The 27,603-nt window shown below is 53.9% G+C and overlaps 2 protein-coding genes across 2 annotated transcripts in view; one reads left to right on the top strand and one right to left on the bottom strand.

Moving 5' to 3' along the window:
• Positions 1-1,597: 1,597 nt before the first annotated feature.
• Positions 1,598-26,834, bottom strand: ADGRF3 (adhesion G protein-coupled receptor F3). Its single transcript, XM_056125969.1, has 14 exons — positions 26,780-26,834; positions 26,468-26,633; positions 12,022-12,209; positions 11,522-11,707; positions 10,309-10,527; positions 9,207-9,416; positions 6,956-7,096; positions 6,610-6,806; positions 5,892-6,071; positions 3,771-5,156; positions 2,802-2,843; positions 2,655-2,717; positions 2,297-2,351; positions 1,598-1,677 (listed from the first exon to the last, which is right to left on the bottom strand). The coding sequence occupies exons 1-14, from the start codon at positions 26,832-26,834 to the stop codon at positions 1,598-1,600; spliced, it is 3,168 nt and encodes a 1,055-aa protein (XP_055981944.1).
• SELENOI (selenoprotein I) overlaps positions 26,704-27,603 on the top strand; it is a 46,768-nt gene continuing 45,868 nt past the window's right edge. The window contains exon 1 of the mRNA XM_056124087.1: positions 26,704-26,889. Within this exon, the coding sequence (XP_055980062.1) occupies positions 26,833-26,889 (57 nt within the window). The 5' untranslated portion in view covers positions 26,704-26,832. The remainder of the gene's footprint in view (positions 26,890-27,603) is intronic.

Below are 27,603 nucleotides of genomic sequence, written 5' to 3'. Positions count from 1 at the left end.
ACTTGTAATCAAAAACAGTTTCCCAAAGTCCTGAGCCACTCAACCTTTCCTTGATGGCCCCATGTATGACGGAATCCCACAGAGCCTCTGTGTGGTGGGCGGACCCGTCTCCGGGTGTATTGTATTTGCTCAATGATCAAACATGCCTGCTGAGGCGTTTCTCAGAACCTTCCCTGTCGTTAAGCAATGCATAACTGGTTTTTTTTTTAAAGGGAGGCTCTGTATTGAGACATGGCTGTGCTGCTGTGGAAAGCGCTTCACTTTCAGGGCTGCCTCCCAAGCCACTTAGTCACACCTTAGGCAGGGCCGGAGAAGGCCCAGGGGCAAAGCACTTGCCTTGCAGACAGGAGGCCCAGGTTCGATCCCTGACACCACATACGATCCCCGGAGCATGGCCAGCGTGACCCCTGAGCACAGAGCAGGAGTAGCCCCCTGAACATCCCTGGGTGTGATCCAAACCCTCCCTTCTGGCCCCTAAAAAGGAGTATTGTCTGTGAATTAGTTGGAAGAATCTTCTATTTGGAAGAATACCGGACTCCCACATGGAAAATATTTGCACTGAGTTTTACATGATGACTTCACACAAATTTTATGTATCAGCATAGAGTTCCTAAGGGGAAAAATGTTTTCAGGGTCTGGAGAGAGCTCAGCGAGCTGAAACGCAGACTTTACATGCAGGAGGCTGGGGGCTGATCCTTGGTACCACAAATGGTCCCCTGAGCACCAGTGGGTGTGGCCCCAACCCCTCTGCCCCAAATATATAGAATTCTTTCTAACATTTTTTCAGGGGGACACCCCCTGTGATGCCCAGGGGCCATTTCCAGCTTGTTCCTAGCAGCGCTCAGGGGATTGTGTGGTGTGAGCAATCAAAACTCTTACATGTGATACATAAGCTCCACCCCCCACCCCCCAATCATCTCCCCCTTCCGGTTGAGCCTTACAAGTGTGCTCCAAGCAGTGATGTTTTTGTATATATGTCTATGAAGCATGTTTTATTGACTTTCAAATTTTATTTATTTAATATTGTTTATTTTGGTTTGGGGGCCACACTCAACGGTGCTCAGGGATCACTCCTGGCAGGGTTCAGGAACTACACACAGTTTCAGGAATTAGGTTGACCATATGCAAGGTAAGTGTCTTAACCCATGTACTGTCTCTCGGTTACATTGGTTTCTTTTGCGGTGGGGGAAGGTTTGGGCCACATCTGGCAGTGCTCAGGGCTTACTTCTGGCTTTGCACTCAGGGATCACTCCTGGCAGTACTGGGGGAACCATATGAAATGTCGGGGATCAAACCCGGGTCAGCTGCATGCAGAGAAGAGCCCCCTGCTGTCCTACCTCTCTGGCCCTCAGATTATTTTTTCAAGCTAAAAAAAAATATTAAAAGAGACAGAGAAAGAGGCATATATTAGTGCCACCATTTCCTAAACTTTGTAGAGAAACCAACCAAATTCTGCCTTTCACCTCCTGTGTTTGGGAGGTCAGAGTTGCATCTTTTCTCTGTCACTCCGGAGAAAAAATAAGTAGAAACTGCTGAAGAGTTCAAACCAAACCTTTTTTTTTTTATCAGATATATTTGTCAGTCAAGCTGTGATGCATCAGAAATAGGTGGAGTCGATTTTACTTCTAATTCTTTTGAACTTGTAGAACTCATTGGTTGTTTTTACAGCAAAGGCAGCTGGTTTCCCAGGGAAGATGGAGCCAGTTTTTCAGGCTGTCCTTGCTCTGAGGTGTGGTTATGGATGGGCTGAGAGAGGGAGAGAGAGAGAGACAGACAGACAGACAGACAGACAGAAGAAAGAGACAGAGAGAGAGTGAAGTATAACTCATAGAGCTTTGAAACTAAGCACGTCTCTCCCGAGGTGGAAGGGTCCAGAAGCCTGGACTTGTTCTCTCCTGACAGATTCTAGCATGCAGTCTCCAGTCCCTTGGAGAGCCCTGGGCATGCCACCCCCAACCCAGTTCCCCTGAGAGCACCCCTCAGAGCTCTGGACCTATAAGGGAGAACCCCCTTCATCCAGCCTCTCCCCTCACACCACCCCATCCCTGCCCCAAATCCACTCATGACAGGGTGACTGGAATATGTGATTCCGTGAGCAGGGATTTCAGAGGCTGTGGGAGTCCCCCCACCTTTTTCGGGGGGAGCTGCTGTGCCGTCTCGAGCCGCCGCCTGGCCTGGCCCAGTTCTCAGTGTTTTCTCTGGAAAGGGCTGCCGAGCCTCCTGCTGGCTGGACCCGCTAGCCTGGAGCCGCCCCCCAACCCCCGTGCCGCCCCCCAGCTCCCGCGACTCCCCTTACCTGTCCTGTTCACCTCTTCTCCTGCTGCGCTCGGGGTGCAGGTCTCACTGGTGGCCTAGAGGGGCGCAGGCCATCGTTACCATCAGCCCGGGAGGGCTTTGGGGCGCTTTCCCTCTCCTCTGCCCTCTGCTGTCAGCTCTGTCGAGTCTGGCACCCCTGTCCCTCCACCTGTCCCCACTGTTCTCCAAACATTGCCTGGAGGTGGCCGTGAGGGGGCGCCAGGCCCAGCAGAGGTTGCCCAGGCCCCTGGCTCTGACGGCCCTCACCAGACTGTGTTCAGGAGGGGCCCTGGAACCTGCTTGTTCTGCCCCTCACTCTCAGACCCATCGCCTCAGGACATTTTCTTCAGGCCACTCACCAGGGAGATGGTGGAGCTGGGGACCAAGGAGCGGCAGAAGCGTTTGAGAAGCGCCTCTTGGACCTGCAGGAGAAGGAACAGCCCAGGAATGGCGGCCCAAGCTCTCCCCGCAGTGGTGGGCCAGGCGGGCTCAGGGGGGCAACTTACCTTCTTGTCCATGAGGCAACCGAACAGTAAGATGAAGACCCCCTGGAAGGTGGTAGAAGACAGCATCACTCAGAACAAGGGGTGTCCTTGTCCAGCCCTGCATTGTCCGAACCCCATCCTGAGAGCGCACCCTACTCGCCTTTACGAAGCCACCACTTGGTAACTGGACTCCTGGTCACATGCTCTGCTTACTGTTTGGGGTCCAAAGGGATTGGGGCAGGACCATTCCCCGCCCTGTCTGTATTAGTTTACAGCTAAGAAAAGCAAAAATTGGGCTGGAGAGATAGCACAAGGCATATGCTTTGCATGCAACCGACCTGGGTTCAACCCCTGTCCCACAGATGGTTCCCTGAGCCCTGCCAGGTATGATCCGTGAGTGCAGAACTAAGAGTAAGTTCTGGGGCTGGAGCGATAGCACAGCGGGTTGGGGGCTTGCCTTGCACACGGCCAACCTGGGTTTGATTCCCAGCATCCCATATGGTACCCTGAGCACCACCAGGAGTGATTCCTGAGTGCATGAGCCAGGAGTAACCCCTGTGCATCGCCGGGTGTGACTTACTCTCAAAAAAGAGTAAGTCCTGAGCACTACCAGATAGATGCGGCTCCGCCCCTCCCGCCCCTCCCCCCTAAAAAAGAAAAGTTTAACAAAGATATATTTTTTTCCAGTGCAGTGGCCACACCCAGAGGTAGCCATGCTCAGCGGACCACATAGGGTGCCAGGGATTGATCCAGAGTCGGCCACATGCAAGGCCAGTGCCCTTCCTGCTGTTCCATCTCTGGCCCCAGGTCAGAGGGGCTTGCCCAGAGTGAGACAGGATGTCTGCCGAGGAGCCGGGGCTGAACCTAGGCCTCCCGCCACCTCCAACCCAACTCTCCGCCCCACCACCCCGGCCCACTGGACTCCTCCTGTCACCGCCCAGAGAAGGGGCCCCGGTAGGGCAACATGGACCCGGAGCCACCATCACCCACCTGGGAGGTGTTGAGGATGGTGAAAACGTAGTGAGGGACCGCGGAGACTTCCTCCAACAGGGTGGCCAGGCCCAGGCCCCACGTGAGGCCGAAGATAGGCGTGAGGATGAGCAGAGCCTTGAGCACCCCCAGCAGCGCCTGGCGCCTCTCCGCCTGGGGCCCCTCAGACAGCGAAGGCCTCAGCAGTTTCAGCACGGCCATGGTGAGGACCAGCCCGTTGACGCCCACGATGGCCAGCACGGGGCCCACGAAGGTGTAGAGGGCACCGCCCTCCGCATCCAGCCAGCATGCCCCCTCCCTCAGGTACCGCCCCCGCGGCAGGTAGAGGCCCAGGGCCACCCCCGCCAGCCCCATGGGGCACAGGTAGCCGAGGACCACCATCAGGGACAGCGTGCGGTGCCTGGACAGCTGCCGGAAGACGAAGAGCAGCTGGTGGGCCATCATCAGCGCCTGCGCCAGCATCCAGAAGAACGTGGCCAGGTAGAGGAAGTGGCAGAGGAAGGCCGCGGCCAGGCACAGTGGGCTGCGAGGCTGTGGAGGCAGCAGTGACGTGCCCAGGAAGCAGGAGTCGGCCGCCAGCAGGCAGAGGGCCACGTTCACCAGCGCCGTGTGGCGCAGGTAAGCCACTTTGTTCCGCACCACGACCCTCCACACCAGCCTGTACACGGCCAGGCACAGCAGGAGGGCCACGATGGAGGCCGCCAGGCCCACCCGACTCAGCAGCTCCAGGCTGGCGCTTTCAGGAGCACCGTGGCGGGACATGAGGATGGAGAAGGCGGTGAGGTGCCCGCAGATACACTGAGCGTTGGCTGGGTGGACCCCGGCCGCCTGCACTTGGCACCCTTCGTCTGACCAGCCCCCCTTGCCCCGGAAGAGGCTGTAGTCCCAGAAGACACAGTGGGCGGGGCTTTCTGTGCCCCCAAAGTCCATCAGGACCTCTCCCTGGGTGCAGACCTGCCCCCCGGCCATGATGGAGATGGCGAGGACCAGGCCAGGAGTGGTGGAGTGGGAGTTCCCCAGCCCTGGACCGTAGTTGGAGGGCAGGAGATGGTCCAGCTTGTGCAGAACCAGGCTGGTGATACTGACGTTGGTTCCGTTATGGCTCAGCGGTGCCAGGGAGTGCCCAGGAATTCGGGCCTGCAGTGGAGGCTGGGTGGCAAAGGTCATTCTGTAGTCGGAGGGGAACGTGGATTCCCAGAGCTGGGTCTGCAGCTGGACGTTGGGCAGGTTGATGGGGAGGGGGTGGTCCTGCGGGCACAGGCTGCGTGCCAGCGTCTCCAGTGCCAGCAGGAAGTCTGAGGCAGCCGATGGCTTCTGGGCCTGGGCAGGAGCCCACAGATCGCTGGTGTCCATGTCGAGGACCTGGTCTGCGGTTCTCAGGGCAGCCTGCACACCCAGAACTGCCCTGAGCATGCGCTGGGCCCAGAGAGCCCCTGAGTGCCCCAGTCCAGGCCACCCCAAGGTTGGGAGGAAGAGAGGAGAACGGGCCACGGGGTGAAGGTGCAGGGGGAGGGGCGTGGGGGCACCTGCAAGAACATAGTCTTCCGGGCTGGGGTGCTCAGGGGGCCAAGCAAAAGCTTTACCAGCCACCTCCAGCATTGCACAGGCCCCAAGCACTGCCAGGAGCAACCCCCATAAGCACCCCCGGGTATAGCCCCCAACCCCCCCAGATAAATAAAGAATGTGGTCTGGGGCACTTCTGGCCCCTGCATCAGACCTTCTCTCCTTGACATTCCCCCTACTCCACCCTCACAGTTTTTTTTTTTTTTTCTAATTTTGGAGTCACACCCAGCATTGCTCAGGGCTGACACCTGGTGGGTCTCAGGGATCCAGTCGCAGTGCCAGGGATCAAACTGGAACTAGCTACGTGCTGCTTAAGAGCTTTATTTCTTGCGTTAACTCTCTGCTCCCCCTTGTTATATTGCTCAGGGCCTACAAGGTGCTGGGGATGAACCCAGGATCTGCCACGTGCAAAGCAGGGAGCACCCAGAGGGGACAGGGCCCAGGTGGACACTTGGACTCCAGCAACACCCATGCCTGATTGCACAGGGTGCGTCAGGGGTCGTGAGTGCCCGGAGAGGAAGCGCTTCCGCCCCCCTGACAATGCCCACCCCGGCTCACCTGCAGGGCCTCGCGGTCAAGTTCCAGTCTGTCATCTTGCACCACCTTGGCCAGGCTCTTCATGGTGGACAGCAGGGCCAGCAGGTCCGAGGGCGAGCTCACGGCCCCCACCTGCTCCTCCAGCTGCACCAGCAGCTGCGGCACGTCCATAGCAGGCCTGCCCTGGCCGGCCCGCAGCAGCTGACAGGTGACCAGAAGGGGGCAGGCATGTCCTCACTCGGCCCCACGGCTCCTTTCTCCCCTCCCCACACCCGCGACCCCGCACAGGGCTTCTGGGACCAAGGCCCTCCCCCCTCCCCCCGCCCCCCGCAAGTGGGTCCCTGCATCCACTTCCCAGCTAGGGGCTGGGGGCTGCGAGGAGCCCAAGAGAGATGTGCGGACATGTGGGTGTGGAGCGGGGGTGGGGGTGGGGGAGGTGGACATGCGGGGGTGGGGCCAGGAGTGGACATGCGTGTGTGGAGCGGGGAGGGTTGGATATGCAGGTGTGGAGCAGGGGTGTGGACATGCAGCATTGGGGTCGGGAGTGGACACACAGGTGTGGAGTCGGGGGTGGACATGCAGGTGTGGGAGCCAGGGATGGACATGCAGGTGAAGGGATGGGGGTGGAGATGCAGGTGTGGGGCCAGGGGTGAACATGCGGGTGGGGGGTCATTAGTGGACATGCGGGTGTGGGAGCCAGGAGTGTCCATGCGGGCGAGGGAGCAGGGCATAGCTGTACCCAGGCTCTGCGAAGTAGGTTCATGAGTTCTGAGTCTATGCAGCTGCCATGGACAGGCCCCCAGGTCCCGTCAGGCCCACAGACCCTCTTCAGCAGACCTGTCCTGTGCATGGGGCATGGGGCCTGTGCCACATGGCCAGCTTTGGTGATGTTCCAGGCCACAGTGGTGGCGTGGGCGGGGCAGGTGATGTCTCCATCTGGAGGGGGGATGAGGGGAAGGAAGACGGAGCCTTGTCCATGACCCTTTCCTTGGGCAGAAACCTGCAGAGGCTCAAGGCTGGCCTGGCTGCCCAGCACCCCGGGGGCCTGCGAGGGTCAGCTAGTGGGCCCCCGAGTCTTCACATACCCTGGATGACGGTGACAGAGACGGGGATCCTGAGGGTGTGTTCTGGGCTCCGCAGGACACATGTGTACGTGGTGTCGGCTGCGGGGCAGTAAGTGGTGGCCAGCTCCAGGCACCAGGAATCGGGCATGACAAATGAGGAGACTGAGGGAGGGAAGACAAACCCAGCAGGCATGCGGGGCCTCTTCCTTCAACCTTTCCAGAAACTTCCATCGTGGGTGAGGGAGAGAGGGAGAGCTGAGTTGTGTATGCGTGTGTATTGAGAGCAGAAGTTGCCACGGAAGAAAAGGGAGTTCGGGGACTCCCAAGAAGTTCCAGGACTTGAAGCCCCCTCCCCCCCACCTTCCTCACCTGGGACTATCACAAATCACCTCCCAGGGACTCCCTCGGTAAACCACACAGAGGAACTGCAGCCCTGAGCTTCTCCAGCTACAGGTCGCCAGCCCTTAGGTAACTGAACTGGGTGGGGGATCGCAGAAGATGGGATGACAGTGAAAGTTTCTGAACATGCAAAAGCGAATCCAGACAGATGCTGTCATGACCCTGCGGGGTCCTGGCAGTGCCCACCCACGTCTTGTTTCTCAGGTACAGAAGTGGGGAAAGTTGGAGAAGTGTGCTACGGACTGAACTTCCTAAGTTTACGTGTCCAACTGTCCCTTTCCTAGACAAATCATGACTCCGCACCTCTGGAAATCTGCTTTCCTCTTTCCTTTGGTGTGTGTGGGGTCCGGGATGCTTGGACCACACCTGGAGCTCTAGAATGCCCTCAGTGACAGCACCTGGAGGTGCTCAGGGTGCCCTGTGGTGCTGGGGTCAAACCTGCACTCAGTCCTCTGCGTTCTGACTCTTGCTCCAGAAATCTACCTTTCTGTTTTCAATGTCATGGATTGTTTTGTTTTGTTTTGTTTTGGGGGGGGTCATACCTGGCACTGCTCAAGGGTTCCTCTTGGCTCTGTTGTACTCAGGAATATTTCTGACAGTACACAGGGGACCATATGGGATACTGAGGATCGAACCTGGATCAACCATGTGCAAAGCAAGCACCCTACTCACTGTATTATTACTCTGGCCCCAGAAATTTTTGAATTTTGAGTTTTGAATGAAAGAAATGCCCCCGCCCCCAAGTGTTCAAGAACAGACACTGGATAAATGAATGTGGTACTACTTGGTTATTAAAAAAGGGTGGGGGCTGGAGTGATAGCACAGCGGGTAGGGCATTTTGCCTTGCACGAGGCCGACCTGGGTTCGATTCCCAGCATTCCATATGGTCCCCCGGGCACTGCCAAGGGTAATTCTTGAGTGCATGAGCCAGGAGTAACCCCTGTGCAACATGGGGTGTGACCCAAAAAGCAAAACTGGGGCCAGAGCAATAGTACAGCGGACAGTCATGCGTGTGGCCAGCCCAGGTTGGATCCCCAGCATCCCACATGGTTCCTTGAGCAGCTTTGGATGTAGCTCCCCCAAAACAAAGACAGAAGTCATGCAACTTGTGTTATGTGGATTTTTAAAAATGTCATGGATTGGAGCTGGAGAGATAGCACAGCGGGTAGGGCATTTGCCTTGCACGTGGCCGACCCGGGTTCGATTCCCAGCATCCCATATGGTCCCCTGAGCACCGACTGCCAGGAGTAACTCCTGAGTGCAGAGCCAGGAGTAACCCCTGTGCATTGCCGGGTGTGACCCAAAAAGCAAAAAAAAAAATGTCATGGATTGTTTTGTTCTGGGGGTCACACCCGGCAATGCTCAGGGGTTCCTCCGAGCTCTGCTTTCTCTGGAGAGTATCATGCTGAGTGAGGTCGGCCAGAAGGAGAGGGAGGGTGACACAGAATGATCTCTCTCCTGTGTGGGATAGAGAGAAGCACAGCAAGGGAGTAACAAAGAGCCCGGAGTAGCAGATTCAGAACTGGTCTGCAGAGCTGAGTTCACTGTGGTGGGGACATGGGGTGGGGCTGGACATGGTGGAGGGAAGTGGACACAGGCTGTAGGGGAGTGGGTGCTGGATGCATCATTGACATAGTGTAAATCACAGTGACAAAGTGCCTCCTAATTGCCCCTGCAGCTATGACTGTCCCCCTTTCAACCCGCTCTCCTGATTGTTACTGCACCAGCCCGGGGCAGCACTACCCACTGTGGAAAGAACTGGACTACACAGGATTGTACTTGGACCCAGAACCCCCGCGGCTACCTATGCTTCTTGGAGCTGCAGAGCCTGAGACTGGCTGCCCCCCACCCTGACCTTTGACCCCAGCCCTACCTGTGCTGCCCTCCTGGGGGCTCCAGGAGGCCGTGTAGGTCCGCTGGGTGCTGGGGATGCAGCAGCGGAGCTGGAAGCCGGAGGAGTCAGCACAGAAGACCGAGACCTGGTCCGGGAGCTGAGTCACGTCCGCCGCCTGCAGGGCCACCTTCACCCGCTGGTGCAGCACCCACTGGAATCCCTGGGCCTCAAAGGTGCACATGTACTCCCCTGCATGCACACACCCGCTGCAGCTCCCGTGTGCACTGACCCGCACGCGTGCACGCATGCCAACTGCGGCTCCCGCATGCGCTCACCCACGCGCGCACGCGCACACAATCTGCAGTTCCCTCGTGTACTCACCTGCACGCACTCACTGGCTGTGATTCTCCGTGCCCACAGCCCGTGGCTGCACTGGGCGTGCCTATGCTTCCACCCTGCCAGGGGCAGCCTGCCCCCACAAGGTCTTGGAGGACCAGAGAGACCCTGGGAAAGAGGCTCCTGGGTCTTTGGAGCTGTCTGCCACGGGGGCCATGCTCCCCTCCAACGACCCCACTTTACCATAGGTTCTCCAGGAGAACCTCACTGGTCCAGAGGGGTCTCCTCACCATGCCTCTACTTGTCTAAGAAAAGTTTCCTGCGCTCCCCTGAACCCAACCCTCCTTCTTAGCCTCCTCAGACTCATCTTCACACCCCTGTACCTTCAATTCTTCAGAATGAGCAGAGGGAAAGGGAAAGAGAAAAGGGAAGAGGAAGGGAGGAAGAAATAAATGGAAAGAAGGAGGGAGGGAGGGGAAGGAGGGAGGCAGGATGGGAGGGAGGGAGGGAAGAGAGAGAAAGGAGGGAGGGAGGAAAGATAAAAAGGGAGGGAGGGAGGAGGGACCAGGCAGAGCTCGGGGGCTCCACCTTACATGGCAGAGGCCCAGTTCCCTCATGGACACTGCATGTCCCCTTGAGCACCACCAGGAGAGATCCCCCCACCCCCACCCCAAGCAATGCTCCTGTGGAAGTAGCCCCTGGACACTGCTCAATGTGCATCCCCCAGAGGAAGGAAGGAGTCCGAGGGCAACGAAGGGCACAGAGGACGCAGAGGAAGTGGGGCGGGTGAAGGGCAGGTCGTTACCTGCCCAGTGGTGGGTGATGTTGGTGATGCTGAGGACAACCTGGTCCCGGCTGGAGGTCAGGGACACCCGGGTCCCCGCATGCAGGTAGATGGGGCTGGACTGTCCCGAGCGCCACAGGAGCCATTCCAGGCCAGAGGGCTGGTGGGCGGTGAGCAGGGTGAGATGCAGCGTGCTGCCAGGCAGGGGCAGAGAAGGGTCCAGGCTCAGATTTCCAGGGACTGTGGGGGCAGAGACCGGGACCCGGGACATAAGCTCATGCCTTCTCCCACCTCCCAGCTCTTGGTGTTTTGCTTGGTCTCCATGAGTGAGGACCTGGTGCACCCTGGGGAGCCGAGCAAGTGTTGTACTGTATTGTGTTGTCCTGTGTGTATTGTGTTGTATTATCTTATATCATATTATAATATAGCACTGTAGCACTGTCCTCCTGTTGTTCATCAATTTGCTCGAGTGGGCACCAGTAACATCTCCATTGTGAGACTTCTTGTTACTGTTTTTGGCATATCGAATACGCCATGGGGAGCTTGCCAGGCTCTGCCGTGCGGGCGGGATACTCTCAGTAGCTTGCCGGGCTCTCTGAGAAGGACAGAGGAATCAAACCTGGGTCTGCCACGTGCTAGGCAAATGCCTTACCTGCTGTGCTATCGCTCCAGCCCAGTAATAGATATAGGGCCAGAGAGACAATATACAGTTATTATTATTTTTTGGTTTTCAGACCACTCCTGGTGCTCAGGACTTCCTTCTGGCTCTGCACTCAGGGATCGGCCCTGGCAGGCCTGTGGGACCATATGGGATGTGATCAAATCTGGTTAGCTACATGCAAGGCAAGTGCCCTACCCATGGTCCTATCTCTTTGACTCCTTCTCTGGCCCTATTATTATATTTTCCTTCGGGGCCTACTCCTGGCTGTGCTCGGGGGACCATATGGTACCGGGGATGGATCTCAGGGCTCCTGTAGGTAGGCAAAGTCTGTGCTGCAGCTCACTGAGGTCTCTCTCTGTCAGCCCCCCAGCCCGCCCCCCACTACCCCCCAGGAATTCTCTTGCCCCAGAAAACTCTCCCCCTTCGTGGCTACCTGGAGCGCCGGCTGCTCATGCCTGCTCCCATGACTGGTACTTCCCCCTCCAGCCAGCAGAAAACAGGCTCAGAGAGGAAAAGCGCAGAGATGAGGTGGACTGGGGGCGCCTTGGGCGTCAGGCTCCCCACCCTCCTCACCTGGCGGCAGCTGCTGGCAGTACCCGGCTTCCGCCGCTTCCGAGGGGCCAAGGATGAGGCAGGCACACGGCCGGCGTTGGTGGTAGTGCTGCTGGCACTGGGGGTGCCGGGAACAGGCGCTGGCGTTCCACTGGTGCCCAGACAGGCAGGCACAGGAAGTGATCCCCTCACCGTTGGTGTGACACTCTGGGACAGGAACCCAAGGGAGAGGAGTGGGCTGGGGAGGCTGCTGGGGAGCGGGGAACGAGCCCCAAGCCCCCCTCCAAGGCCTCCCCACCTCGACCTGGGTTCACACAGCCCAGGTCATCGCGATGGATGACCCTCTGGGCCAGGGGGCGGAAGTCATGCCCCCCTCCCTCGCCCAAACATCCCACCTGCCCCTTGACCTTCTGCAGAAGGTAGTAGGGGCTGGCAGGAAGGAAGGGGCTGTCGCGGGGGAGGTGAGGAAGTTGCGGGGTGGTGTGGGGAAGGTCAGTGGGTGCCCCCACCCGTCCCCGCACCTGTGGTGAGGCGGAGGCCAGTGAGAGCGCGGGGGGATGAGGCGACCCCCGCAGCAGCCGGCAAAGTCAGGCCTCGAGAGAGGGCGGCCAGCCAGGTCTCTCTCGCAAAGTCCAGCTGGACATAGACTGAAGCCAGGACCACATCTGCAGGAGCAGAGGGACGGCGGGGAGGACAGGTCGTGTGGGGACTGGAGCAGAGGCTCCTCACATAGTGCTCACCGGCCAGTTCTCCCCCACCCCCAACAACCCCGCTTAATCCACAGGTCCTCTAAGGGAAAGGCCCGGGGGGACAGAGGCCCTTCCAGTCCTCCCTCTCCCCGAATTCCTGCCCCAGCCCGCCCAGCGTCCCCTCCTTTTTCCGGTCCCCACCTGCTCCGTGCTCTGGGGCCGACTGCTGGCCCGGGTCCCCTCCGTCCTGTCCCTGGATAGAGCATAGAGGAGAAACCTGAACTCACACACACACACACACACACACAAAACACACAACATACTCACACACATACACACACACATACATACACTCACATTCACACACAACACACACCACACACTCATGAACATACACACTCACATACATACAAACACACACAATACACACACAACACACTCATGCACATACACACCCTCACATACACACACAATCACACACATACACACAAACACACACAACACAAGCACATATACACACACATACATACACACATTCACACACACACAACAACACACACAAACATATACACACATGCACATACACACCCTCACAAACATACACACACATACACACAACCACACACAACACACGCACATATACACACACATGCATACACACATTCACACACATACACACACTCACAACAACACTCACACGCAAACATACACACACACACACACACACACACACACACACACCCTGCCTTTCTCCTGGGGACACCTCCTCCCTTGGGGCCTGGCTCGTCTGAGATGGCCAGTCCCCGTGATGGTCCTCTGGAATCTCTCAGGGAGGTAGGAGGGGGAGCAGCTGCAGAGGGTATCAAGGACCCTCCGGGACCCCCAGGCCCCAGGCCTCCAGCAGAGTTATCATGCTCTGCTTTATCCCTGCCCCTAAGCCCAGCTCTAGGGAAAGATCCTGTGGGTGCCCCAGAGCCCAGAGTTGGGGGTCCGTCCTCAGAGCCCACAGCAGCCCCCTCCCTGCTGCAGCTCAGCCCTGAGGTCCCCGCTCCACCCTACAGGCCCTGTGTGGGCCTGGGGGACACCGCCTTACTCACAGGTGGGGAGACTCCAGCCAGCAGCGACCCCACCAGCCCGAGAGTCAGGGCCAGGAGCGGAGGCCGCATGGCTCAGCGCGGCAGCCCTCGGCCCTCTGCTGCTTCCCCATGCAAATGTCCTGCAGAAGATGGGGGCCGGGCGGAAGGGAGCCAGGGCCCCTGTGAGTACAGGAAGCACAGCAGTCGGTGACAGAGTCAAATGCGCCTGCCGGTGGGGGTGTGGCCCCCCAAATGTGAAGGTGAGAGGGGCCAGCCTGGGCCCAGGCACTCTGAAGTTCCAGAGCACCTGGGACTTAGTTCATCAGCCCGTCCACTCGTGCCTCCGGGAGCTGGCCATCAAGGTCATTCTGAGTCTCCTGGGAAGCTGATTACAAATCTCAGGGGTGTGGGATCAGGGTCCTCATGATGGGGTCCACTGGGCGTTTCTCCTGCCTAGGGAGGAGCACCTTGGTGCTCGGAGAGCCATGTCGGGGTTCGGATGGCAGCAGGAAAGGCCCTAGATTGAGACACTCTCTTGTCCCTGAAAAGGTCCTTGTCCTTTTCCTAATTAAGGGCACCCTCAGGGAGCCTGAGAGATGCAGCAGGAGGTACTCGCCCCACACACGTCTGTTCTGGATTCAGTCCCAGCACCCCATGTAGTCCCCAAAGCTCTGCCAAGAGTAACTCTGGAGCATAGCCAGGGCTGACCTCCCACAAAAAGAGGGAGCAGTCACAGGGGGTATGGTAGAGGCAGGAGAGTCAAGTGGTTAGGGTACATGCCAACCCCCCCAGGTTGGCACCACATCCTCTCAGCATGGGCAGGCATAGCCCTGGAGGCCCTGGCACCTGCCTGAGTGCAGCTGGGCACAGCGCCCAAACCAATAAATAAATAAATACATAAACAAATGAAATGATCCCAGATGGAGTCATTCCTGAACTTTCCTCCCCTGCCCGGTGCTCCTCACCCAGATAGTGAAGCGGATCAGTAACTGAATGAAACACACCAAGATACCCGAAACCTGTCATCTAAAGCTTGTCACTAATGGTGGTATTTGCCCTGTAGTTTTTGTTTGTTTGTTTGTTTGTTTTTTCTTTTTGGGTCACACCTGGCAATGCACAGGGGTTACTCCTGGCTCTGCACTCAGGAGTTACCCCTGGCGGTGCTCAGGGGACCATATGGGATGCTGGGAATCGAACCCGGGTCGGCCGCATGCAAGGCAAACGCCCTACCCGCTGTGCTATCTCTCCAGCCCCTGCCATGTAGTTTTAAGGTTCTGTATTTACCTATTTTGCCTCCTAGTGAGGAAAAAATTAATGATTGCCAACTCTCCACTTCTGTCTTCTCCAACCAGGATCCAATCAGGTTCAGAGTCGCTCACAGGCTGACCGAGTCTCAGAGCCTTGCGTGGGGTTCAGACCAACAGGCTTTTACCGCTGTCGGTCAACTCACTCAAGTTCAACATCAGCCACGAGGCCATTGACCTTCGTCTAGGAACATGCTGAGACTTGGACACCAGAGCTTTTTACTCATCATTCATTCACTCACCGCCACAACTGGTGCTGCTCAGGGCTGACTCCCAGTGGGGCTGGGGTGAGGTGAAGATCGAACCAGGGCAGCCACATGCAAGGCAAGTGCCTTAACCCAGTGACAGCTCTCTCTGGCCCTCAGTGCCCTTGCTGCAGTTAGGAGGAGAATCTCTCCACTGTGAGGTTCCCAGGATGCAAAAAAAAGTTTCCTTTCCACTGCTCTGGGCTTCGCTCCTGGTGGGCCAATGTCAGTAGGCCTTTCTGAAGGAGTTTTCTTTTTTTTTCTTTTTTTTGGGGGGGAGGGTCACACCCAGCAATGCTCAGGGGTTACTCCTGGCTCTCCAGTCAGAAGTTACTCCTAGCAGTGCTTGGGGGACCATATGGGATGCCAGGGATTGAACCCAGGTCGGCCGCATGCAAGGCAAACACCCTACCTGCTATACTATCGCTATCGCTCCAGCCCCTGAAGGAAGTTTTCAATCCCTGGCTTTTCTCATCTGAATCCATGTCATCTAGAAACTTCCTTTACAATGTAAATGACTAATAGATCACTAAAGAGTAAAGGAAGCTTAGCCCTCTCTCCCATAAGACCTTTACTCTCACGCCAGCCAACACGACCGTATTAGAAATGTGAAGGGGTAGATCAGTGCTAGTTTAGCTATGTTAAGACTCTGGCGACACCATTCTCCATGTCAGGGCACGCCCCAGGAGAGTCATTTTGTAATGGCAGAGGCCTGCCCAGGCAGAAGAGAGACCTCTGCAAACTGTAAAGGAAATGATGCTGATTTGGGTATGAAAAGCAGGCGATGAGCTATACAAATCACGGGAGGCCACAAGACTATCACGTGCTTGCTGTTCAAGAAGGGCTGCTGCTTCTTGAGAGCCTTGCTGAGTAGGGGGGAGGGGGGCTGGGTCAGAGAAAAGGTGACTCATGGAAGTGCAGAAACAGAGGTCCGACTGCTGGAGCGCCACTTCAAGTTCATTGTTAGGAAAATTGAGCAGGGAAAGGTGGTTTGGAAGGGAGTCAGGGGCACTTTCCCAGCTCAGGCTCTCTGAATGGAATTTGCGGGTCAAGCCATTGAGCCAGTGGGACAGGGACCCTGTGGGGACTCAACAGCTCAGGATGCCTCTAAAGGATTGCCCGGTGCACTGGGGAAGGCTACCAGAGCTCACTCTCCCTATCCAGATCGGTTGCTTTTTTCTTGCAGAAGTGGGGGCAGAAACAGGCTATAGCCTCTGGGAGTGCTCCTTGGGAGTGCTCCCTCCCCTGTGTGGAGGAGAAGAGAAGGGATCCGTCTTCTCCACCAGCACCAAGCAGTTCTCCTGGAACAGAATGGCTTTCAATATTCTAGTGCCAGGGGCTGGAGTGATAGTACAGACGGAGTTGGGGCGGGGTGTGGGCACCTGCCTCACAGGTGGCTGACTTGGGTTCAATTCCAGGTACCTCATATGATTCTCTGAGCACTGCCAGGAGTAATTCCAAAGCACAGAGCCAAGAGAACGCCCTGAGCATTGCTGCGTATTGTCCAAAAACAAACCAACAAAATTCTGGTGTCAGGGAAGGCAGCAAGCTTCATTCAGCTAATGTCAGGAGACACAAATACACGAGATTTATAAAATCAGTAAGCCTAGAGAATATGTGTGCATGTCTTATTAGAATCCTAAATACAGGGGGCTGGAGAGATAGTACAGAGGTTACAGCACTTGCCTTGCATTCAGTGGACCCCAGTTCAATTCCCGGCAGCACATATGGTCCAAGCACTGCCACCGGTCACTCCTGAGCACAGAGTTAGAAGTAGCCTTTGAGCACTCCCAGGTTTGGCCCAACCTGAACATCCCCCTGCCAAAGAAATCCTAAAATGCATTTACGACTTCTTTGGGATAGTAACGCAAAGTAGCTCTTCTGCAAACCTATTGTATCTGTTTATTTCTCACCTGCTTCCTAGGAGGCATCCTCTGCCCGCAACCCAAAGGAGTTGCTTCATGCCAGGCCCTGTTGGTGCCCTTACCTGGGGACCTGTGGGCTTGTGGGGCTGGAGGGCACCAGCACACCATGCTGGAGTGAGATCTCTGTTCTGGGAGAATCCTGGCACTGGAACCCAGTGAGCCTGGGGGCGGACCTGCAGCATGGAAGCTTCAGCATGTGGGCCAGGCCAGTGGCCTCTGCAAGGGGAACTGACGTGTGTTCGCGGCAAAGAAAGGAGAGAATCTGCAGGGTCACCTGGAGTTTATTCCTGAGGCTCACAGGTGCCACTGAACTGAGGTTCCATCAGACGCCCCCATCGGCTCTCTTCTGCTTGAACTGGAGGAAGGTTCCGTTGAAATGCAGCAAAAGGAACGTGCGTGGACTGGGACCTGTTCAGAATAGCCAAGGATGTTGATCATTATATTAGAGTGTGAGATTGTAGAATTCTGTGATTCAGGACACCCTAAAATTCAAAATCATTTGACTGTTTGACTCATCGTTCCCGGTATCATTCATTTCTCCTTGCTTTCAAGAGTGTGTGTGTGTGTGTGTGTGTGTGTGTGTGTGTGTGTGTGTTGCCAGGTATTAAACCCAGGGCCCTCACACAGGTAAATGCTCTACTGGTGATTTCAAGATTTTTTTAGGGGGCCCAAAACTGTATCCCAAGCAGTTTTCAGGAGGCCGTGGGGGCTCCACCAGCAATTCATTGAACAAGTTTCCCTGGGGTGTGTTCTGCGGTGGGTCAGGCGGAACGCTGTCACCTGCTCTGCTTAGGGGCACCTCGAGAACTGGGCTAGTGGTTCCATGCAAGGGCCCAGGGATGTGCTGCTGCTCACATCCTACAGTGCTGGGGACACCCACGTCATCCTGGCAGTGCTGGGGGGCTCCAGGGTTATACCCAGCACTATACCCAATGATGCTTATTGACCACGTGGTAATGGGAATCAAACATAGGTCAGGGGCATGTTAAAGACACGCCCTAACCACTGAACTATCTCCCAGCACCTCAAGATTTTTTGTCTTTAATTTTTAGTAGCAATGAAGTGCTTAAAAAAATAAACTTTCATTTTCATTTTTGTTTTCTTTATATGGACCATCCGGGGATACTCTCAGCTCTGTGCTTGTGAGTCACATGTAGTGGTACTAGGGTACCACAGAAAACCAGAGATTGAAATGGAGCTTCTGCACAGAAAGCATTGGCTCAGCCCATTGGATTCTCCCTCTGATCCTGGACTTACTCCTGCTTTGTATTTATTGAGCCTTAGCACTGGGCATTTCACCCATTTCTCCTTCAAACACATTTGATTCCCTGCCTCATTTCCCTCTTCTTCCTTCCTTCCTTCCTTCCTTCCTTCCTTCCTTCCTTCCTTCCTTTCTTCCTCTCTCTCTTTTTTCTGTCTGTCTTTCTTTCTCTCTTTCTCTTTCTTTCTTCCTTTCTTTCCTTCTTTCTTTTTTTAAAAAAAATTATTTATTTTTATTTTTTTAATGGGGCTAGAGCGATAGCACAGCGGGTAGGGCGTCTGCCTTGCAAGCGGCCAACATGGCCAACCTGAGTTCAATTCCTCCGCCCCTCTCGGAGAGCCCGGCAAGCTACCGAGAGTATCTCGCCCGCACAGCAAAGCCTGGCAAGGGACCTGTGACGTATTTGATATGCCAAACACAGTAACAATTGTCACAATCGAGACGTTACTGGGCCCGCTTGAGCAAATCGATGAACAACGGGAGGACAGTGACAGTGTCAGTGATTTTTTAATGAATCACCATGAGATACAGTTACAGACTTACAAACTTTCATGATTACAGTCATTACAATGTAATGACTGTATTACATTACAGTTCAGTCATACAATGATCTAGTACCCATCCCTCCACCAGTGCCCATTCACCACCAGGGTTCCCAGTTTCCCTCCCGCCACCCCTAACTTCCCTCCCTCCTTCCTTCCTTCCTTCCTTCCTTCCTTCCTTCCTTCCTTCCTTCCTTCCTTCCTTTTTCCTCTCTCTCTCTCTCTCTCTCTCTCTCTCTCTCTCTCTCTCTCTTTCTTCTTTCTTTCTTCCTTATTTTTGGGCTTGCTCCTGACTCTGCATTCAGGGATCACGCCTGGAGGTGCTCAGGAGACCATATGCAGTACCAGGACTCGAACCAGAGTTGCAGCATGGAAGGCAATTGCATAAGCCCCTGTACTCTTTCCTGCCCCCCTGCCCCCTTTTCTTGGATTTTAATGGCACAAATATTAAGGACTTAAAAACTTATGGGAAATATTTGGTATTTTTCTTTTAATAGGCACATACTATTAAAATAATTGTGTGAAAATTAATCATGATCTGATTTTGTTCAGGACACAAGTTTGTGAATTATGTTTTTGCTTTGTTTTGTTTTGCCATATCTGGTGGTGCTCAAGGCTTACTCCTGGCTCTGCACTCAGGGGGCATTCCCTGTGGGCTTGGGAGACCATCTAGGATGCCAGGGATTGAACCAGCATGCAAGGCAAGCACCCTACCCGCTCTGGCCCCTGTGTCTGTTTTCAATGTCAGTTCTCTTTTCAAAACAAAGGCTTCTGCAGGCCACTCTGGTCCAATTTACTGCCTCTAGGTGCCATCCAGTGGCCAGGCTCAGACATGGTGAGGGTCTATCTGTTGTTTAGAGTCAGAATCTTGCAGGTACAATTGTGAGGTGGTCCCAGGAGCTCAGAAAAGTCTAAGGGGTCACAAGAACATTATTTACAAAAGACATATGTGTTCATTGCAACACGCTTCTCAATATCCTTGTTCTGGAAACCACCCAGGTGTTCCTAGACCAGCTGAGTGGTTTAAGAAACTGTGGTGGTACTAAATGTTCTGAACAAATAAACTCTTAGTACCTGTATTGCAAACCAGAATGCACAGAAGGAGAGAGAGAGAAAGAAGAAAGAAGGTGGAAGGGAAACCAGGAACATTGGTGGTAGGAAATGTACACTTGAAGGATGGGTGTTGGAACATTGTATGACTGAAACACAATCATGAATAACTTTGTGATGGTCTGTCTCACGGTGATTCAATAGAAAGAAAAAGAAACTGTGGTGGGCCCAGATAGGTTGTCCAGCAGGTAAGACACTTACCCCTTTTAATCCCTGGTGCCCTACATTTGAACTAGGTTTGTGATTGCAGCTGCACACAAGGCAAGCACCTTACTTCCTGTCAGAGGTAAGATAGATCTCTACGGTTTTATTAGATGTTTTTTTAAAAAAACAATTCTCTAGAGGCATTGCAGAAAATTCTTAAGAACTTTCTCAAGTATTCTTAGAACACTCAAGCTCTTCCCCTTTGAAATACTCTTTACAGGATAATTCTTTAGAGCCATCTCAAGTCTCTGGGATAATAAGATAGGCAGAGGCCATGTGATAAATAGCAGTGCCAAAGAAAGGAACTGTGTTCAGTGGTAGAGCACATGCTCTGAATGTATAAGGCTCTGAGTTCCGTCTCTGGTGCATGTACGCACATGCATATGTGCACACACGTAGAGTATATTGATCACTGACCAATAAAAATGAATTGGGCACCACCTTTTCCTCTTAAATCTGGGGTGGATGAGGTATGAATCTTTGTGTCAGTTGAAAAATAAATCCTCTGGGCTGGGGAGATGGCTCAGAAGGCTGGCGTACATGGTTTGCATGTGAGACTCCTATGTTTGATTCCTAGCACTGCAAGATCCCCTGAGTATCCCTCCCCCCCATGAATAGATCCCACCAAAAAGAATTTTCATTTAACTCAGAACCCACAATAGGTCCTGGAAAGATAGTACTGCAGGCAGGGCGCTTGCCTTGCATATGGCCAACCTGAATTGGATCCCTAGCATCGTGAGGGGTCCCCTGAGCACCTCCAGGAATGAATCCAGATTGAAGAGTCAGGAGTAAGCCCCAAGCACTGTTGGGTGTGCCCCCCACCCACTCAAAAACATGTGCAAAGGACCTGAGTAGGCAATTCTCAAAAAAACCTAGATGACTACGAGGTACACGAAAGGGCTCACCACCAAGGGAGTGCATAAAAAGCACAGTGAGGGCTCACCTCACACAGAGCCAAGGAGAAGTCTTGGTGGGAACGTGGAGGAGAGATTCTTGTGCACTGTCAAGGGAAGGTGAATTGGCACAGCTGTTATGGAGACAACACTGCAAAGTGTGGGTGTGACCCAAAAGCAAAAAAAAAAAAAACCCAATTCCGTGTCAACTGTTTAGTCGTTTATTTTGAGGTCATACCTGGCAATGCTCAGGGGTTATTCCTGACTCTACACTCAGGAATTACTCTTTTTGGTGCTCAGGGACCATACAGGATGCTGGGTATCAAACCTGAGTAAGCCTCATGCAAGGCAAAAGCCCTCCCTATTGTCCTATGGCTCTGGCCCCAATACTTTGACTTTTCTTAATTGCAGTTTCTTCCTTTACAGCAATTCGGGCTCCAAAGGCCATCTGAATGATTTCATTCTTTATTTCAAATTTCTCTAGATTTCCCCCCCTGCTATTATTTATTTATTTGCTTTTTTCAGGAATGTTTATTAAGACACCATGATTTACAAAGTTGCTCATAATAGCATTTCAGGCATAAAACACTCCAACACCAAGCCCCCCACCAATATCCACAGGTTCCCTCCCATCCCCTGGCCCCAGACTTGCCCCTTTGGCAGGCATCTATCAAGTTTATTTCATATTGCTTGCTCCAATAAATATTTATTTATTTTTAAAATTATCTACCTAGTGCTTTCAGGAGGGAACTGGCTGGTTTAAGGGCTTGCTTCTGATTCCTATTCCTAGTATTATGTCAAACTAAAGAGTGAAATCCAATGGGTCATAGCTTATGCTTGCACCTGATCTTACCACCATCTCCCCACTATTAAAACACACTTGGTCTCCTCCTAGTCTATAAAACTTGATAACAAGGGGCTGGAGAGATAGCACAGCGGGTAGGGCGTTTGCCTTGCATGTGGCCGACCCAGGTTTGATTCCCAGCATCCCATATGGTCCCCTGAGCACCGCCAGGAGTAACTCCTGAGTGCAGAGCCAGGAGTAACCCCTGTGCATCACCGGGTGTGACCCAAAAAGCAAACAAAACAAAACAAAAACAAAACAAAAAAAAAACCAAACTTGATAACAAGGCAGAACTCTATAGTTCTATGTTGGAGAACTTCGGGTTCTACAGGTATAGCTCAGTATAATTTTTGATAATGCTTCTGGCTATAAAAGTACTACATTTGGGGCTGGAGAGATAGCACAGCGGGTAGGGCGTTTGCCTTGCATGCAGCCGACCCGGGTTCGATTCCCAACATCCCACATGGTCCCCTGAGCACCGTCAGGAGTAACTCCTGAGTGTAGAGCCAGGAGTAACCCCTGTGCATTGCCAGGTGTGACCCAAAAAGCAAAAAAAAAAAAGAAAAGTACTACATTTTAGGGGCAAGGATTGTGTCTTACAAGGGCAAGGCCCTTGCTTTTTCCTTGACACCACAAATAAAAAGAAGGGGAATAAAAGTATTAAAGTTTAAACTTCTTAACCAGAAAAAAATTTATTGATTGTTTCTTTTGATGGTGCCAGGGACTGAATCCAGGGCATGCTTAGTGAGCCACTTTCGTGGTCCAAGCCCATATATTGAAAATACCAATGTGTGGTATTCCTCTGGATTCCTTTTGGTTAGCAATACACTTTTGGTTAAAAGTAATTGGTATGCATTATTTTGTGCCTTTCAGTAGATAGCTAAAAATCCATTTTGCCTTTTTTTTTTGGGGGGGGGTCAGGGGATTATTGCCAGGGTCTAATGGCGTTTGGGAGACCATGTGGTGCCAGGAATCAATCCAGGTCCCTGGCATGCCAAGCATTTGTTCCAGTCCTTTGAGCTATCTCCCACCTTGCCCTGTTTATTGAGACAAAATTCACCATGTTCCAGGTTTTACTCAACTTTGTAGCTTCAAGGTCTATTGTGGTGTCTGTATTTGGAACATAACTAGACTTCGGCAAGGATACATGAAGGAGATTGTAGTTATTTTTACACATTGTTTTATATATGTGTGTCTTATTTGCTTAAAAGTGGAGTCCCACCCTGGCCTCTTGTAGAGAGCTGGTTGCACTGGCTCGATTGCGTTGGGCATTTCACTTTTTTTTTTCTTTTTGGGTCACACCCAGCAATGCTCAGGAATTTCTTCTGGCGCTGCTTGGGGGACCATATGAGATGCTGGGGATCGAACCTGGGCCAATCATGTGCAAGGCAAACGCCCTACCCGATGTGCTATCGCTCCGGCCTCTCAATGGGCATTTCAAGGCAGCCCAGGAAGCTTAGAAAGCAGAGATGTCTGTGGCCGCGTTGCCTCATTTCCTGCCTGGCGTTGGAGCATCTGCAGGGAAACACATCACAGCAGTGTTTCCTTTTCTGTCACCGTCTTTAGGCTTCAAAGTTAGCACCAATCACACCACAGCGAAGTAACCATATGTGTCAACTCCAGGGACTCAGAATTTCATAAAGACCAAATGGTCCATCATGGGTAGGGGATATGGTGCAAGGAAGTGGTAGAGTTTATGCTTCACATAGTGAGGCCTAAATCCAATAGTTTGGTACCACTTGCCTCTTAAAGCACTGCCAGGATCGCCCTGGTGGCCCCCAAGCACTGCTCAGTGCTCAGAGCAATTTTTGTTTGTTTTGGGATACATCTGAAAGTGCTCAGGGCTTACTCCTGGCTTTGTGCTCAGGGATCACTGCTGCCAGGTGTGGGGGACCATATAGGGTACTGGGGATTGAACCTGGGTCAGCGTGTACACTACCCACTGTACTATCTTTCCAGCCCCATCAGAGAAATTAAAAAAATAATTATCCTTTTAACACTCATGCTCACAAGTAATGACTGTAACAGAAATAATTACTAGTCTTCCAAACAAGAATGGCAAGTACACGGTGGATCCAGATAAGTAACTATACCTATAATTTGGGGGGCCACACCTGGTGGTGCTCTGGCTCTGCATTCAGGGATCACTTTTAGTGGTGCTCAGGGAACCATATGGAATGCTGGAGACCAAACCCCAGCAAAGCAAGTGCCCCTACCCGCTGTACAATCTCTCCAGAGCAAACCTGTAATTTTAGTCCTGCTTGCATCACGTAGGGCCTCTGGGCCCCTCAGATCAATGATCTATAACACTTTTATTTTTTGCTTTTTTGGGTCACATCTGGCAATGCACAGGGGTTACTCCTGGCCTGCACTCAGGAATCACCCCTGGAGGTGCTCAGGGGATCATATGGGATGCTGGGAATTGAATCCAGGTTGGCCGCATGCAAGGCAAATGCCCGACCCACTGTGCTATTGCTCCAGCCCCTGAGAGTATTCCAAGTATTAATATTAGTATTCCAAGTACTAGTATTCCAAGATTAAGAGCACAAAAAGTCCTTGAAGTACCTTGGGCTTCCTAGACACAGAGTAGCAGCACCACCACCTTCTCCCACTAACACGGGAAGTCGGTGGGAGAAGGTGGCAATGACAGTAGTTTATGATCAACCTCAGCACTTCGTGGATGGTTTTTCTGTGATAGAGACAACTGATGAACCACATTCTTTATTTATACATTCTTGCCAAGTAGGGTTATGTTTGAAAAACAAAATGTGGGGCCAGAGTGACAGCACAGTGGGTTTTTCCAGGCGTGCAGCTGACCCAGATTCGATTTCTGGCATCCCATATGTCCCCTGAGCACTGCCAGTATTGATTCCTGAGTGCAGAGCCAGGAGTAACGCTTGAGCATTTCCAGGTGTGGCCCCCACCCCCTAAAAAAGATAAATGTAAAATGCAGCAAAAAAAGCAAACCAGAGGGACCTGATAGTACAGCAGGTACCGCATTTGCCTTGCACGCGGCAGATCTGAGTTTGATCTCCAGCAACTAATATAATTCCCTGAGACACACAAAGTGACCCTTTGTGTGCAGCATCCAGGAATAAACCCTGAGCATCACCTGGTGTGGCCTGAAAGGGCGGGGGGGGGGGGGAGTTTGATAAACAGTCCTCTTATTCCAGCATTACCTTAAATAAACTAGGCCATAACTCAATTCTTTAAATTTATTTATTTATTTTGCTTTTTGGGTCACACCTGGCAATGCACAGGGGTTACTCCTGGCTCTGCACTCAGGAGTTACCCCTGGCGGTGCTCAGGGGACCATGTGGGATGCTGGGAATTGAACCCGGGTTGGCCGCGTGCAAGGCAAACGCCCTACCCACTGTGCTATCTCTCCAGCCCTTTTTTTAAATTTAGTGTCTGGTTTTTGGGCCACATCCAGCAATACCTCAGGGCTTACTCCTCCTCTGCACTCAGGGATCACTCCTGGCAGTTCTCTGGGACCAGATGAGGTACTGGGAATCAAACCCAGGTTGGCCACATGCATGGCAAGTGGCTTACCTGCTGTACTATGGTTGCAGCTCCTCAATTCATTCTTTCTTTTTTTTTGTAGAGTAACATATATGAGGCATGTGCTCTTCTGCTAAGCCACAACCCTAGCAGGGCAGCAACTGTGAAGGAGCTCTGTTCTTTGTTTTGTATCTTTTTCAAAACTGGATTCCTCACAGCCTATCGGAAATCTTGACTCATTCATTCAACAAAACATAGTGACCATGAATTATTTGCAGGTTATAGGGCTAGGGGACCTGAGGGAGATTCAGATATTTCAGATACAAATTCTCTCTTTAAGGTAAATGAAGGAAATAACACTTGTTTATTGATCATCTACTACATACCAGGTATGATAGATGCTTATACTCTAGGATATTAAGACATATGAGAAGTACTATACTTGGCAACCCCCTCCTCCACAAAACCCAGCAAGTATTTGTTAAATGAAAGCATGTAAAGAACACGAGTGGTCAAAAAGTAACCTTTGTTTCAAAGACACCAAGATAAGAAACTCCCCTGAGGAGTGACTTTTTACCAAAGAAGTCATTGCATTCGGGTTGACCTTATCTGAACGGGTTGACCTTATCTGAACTGTGTGACGATGTAATCTTGGACAGGAGAAAGGAAATCTGAATTTTGATTTCCTAAGTAGCAAAGTGGGAAAATGTTTCCCACTTCATCTCGTTGATAACATCCACTGCCGAGAAGCAGCAGAGTGGTGGCAACTGTTGCTATTAATTTCATTTGGATTGATACACACTAGCCAGGCTAGTTTTATTTTTTTTAAACCATGGTCGCTGTTCTGGACCAGGCACTTCTGAGAGTCGCATGTAAGGACCCCTGAAGCCTAGAGCCGGTGCCCTAATGGGGGAATTTAGCAGCAACTCTTAATTAGCTGCACTGACGGTGCATTGTGACGGGGCGGTCCAAGGTTCACGAACAACGCGTCCTTTTGAGGGCTTTGTCCCCAGCGCCCTTCCACACCCCTTTGCAAAAACCCTCCCACCGAACTTTCCACCGGCTTCTCCACGTGGGATCGTGTCCACTGAGTTCTCCCCAGACGGCAGCGCACCTGTGCGCGGGGGGACTGGAGGCGGGCCGGGGGACGGACCCTTTCTGCTTACTCTTCACGACTTGAGCAGACCCTTTTTCCCTGAGAATCTGCTGAACTGCTTCATAGACAACCACCCTTCCCCCAAATCGAAAAATCGGGCGGCCCCAGATGTCTGCCCGGACTCAGGCTCGACTTAACCAAAGCCCCGCACTCGCGGCGAGGAGCAAAGTCCTCTGGGAAGCTGACCTTTCACCTCTCCCGCCTTACCTCAGCTCACCAATTTTGACGCTGGCGAATGAAACGACGAGGAGCCGAGGGAGGCGGGACTGACTGTTGCCCGATGCGCGTTGATTGGGCCGTGACGGCCGAAGGGGGCGGGCCTCGAGAGCGGGCCAGCCACCCGCCCTCGATGGGCGGGGAGAAGCGGGGGCTGCGCTTGCGCCCTGGGAAGCGGCGGAAGTGGCCGCGGAGGCGACGCGTGCGCGGTGGGCGGAGCGCGGCTTTTTTTTTTTTTTTGCCTCCTTTGCCAGACCCGGTCCTCCCCGCCTAGGCTGCTGAGCCCGTGAGTTGCTCAGGCTTCCCCCCACACGCCGCGTCGCGGAGAGTTGCTGCCGAAGCGGGGCGCTCGGCGTGCGGGGCGCCATGGCGGGTTACGAGTACGTGAGCCCGGAGCAGCTGGCTGGCTTTGACAAGTACAAGGTAGCGCGGGCCCCCGCGGACGCCCCTCGCCCGCCTCGCCCGGCCCCCGGGGCGGCCGGCGCTGCCCGTGTCACCTTGCGCCGCGTGGCCCGGGCGGGCTGGGAGGTCCTCCCCGGGGGTGGGGCGGGGGTGATGCTTGTGGGGGGGGGTCCTGCCGAGCCCTGGGATTTTGGGGGGTCCACCCCGAGCCTCGCGCTCTCCCGGAGCCTTTCTCTTGGCAGCCCGCTCGCTGGCGGGGCGCGGAGCCGAGCGCGTCCTTCTCCCGAGCGCGATGCACTTGCCCGCCCTGCCCGCTCTCGCTCTCGCTCTCTCTCGCTCTCTCTCTCTCTCTTTCTCTCTCTCCTCCCGATCGTCCTGGTTTTCAGGAACTTTCCATCCGCCGCCGTCGCGCCCAAGTTGAGGGATGGAGCGCTGGAGCCTCCCGGGCCCCCTCCCGAGGCCCGGGGCAGGGGGAGTGCCTGCCGAGCCCGCGCGGCGGGAAAAGCGCCTTCCTCGAAGGATGGGGTTCGTGGAAGGCAGCCGGCCGGGCGGGGGCGCGGACCAGGCGTGCAGCCCCCTCCCCGCGCCGGTGCCCGGACCCCCGTGTCCCCGGGGTGGGCTGTCTCCCTCGGGCGCCGTCGCTCCGCGCCGCGGGTGCGGCCGGCAGGACGCGGAGAACGGGAGCGGCTCCGCGCGCCCCCTCGGTTCTGCAGCGAGTCCAAGTTGGGATTTTTT

Source organism: Sorex fumeus, unplaced genomic scaffold (assembly GCF_029834395.1).
Source record: "Sorex fumeus unplaced genomic scaffold, SorFum_2.1 ptg000006l, whole genome shotgun sequence".
Classification (NCBI taxonomy): Eukaryota; Metazoa; Chordata; class Mammalia; order Eulipotyphla; family Soricidae; genus Sorex; species Sorex fumeus.
The sequence above is the reverse complement of the archived record's forward strand: the minus strand, read 5'-3'. Positions and strand labels throughout refer to the sequence as shown.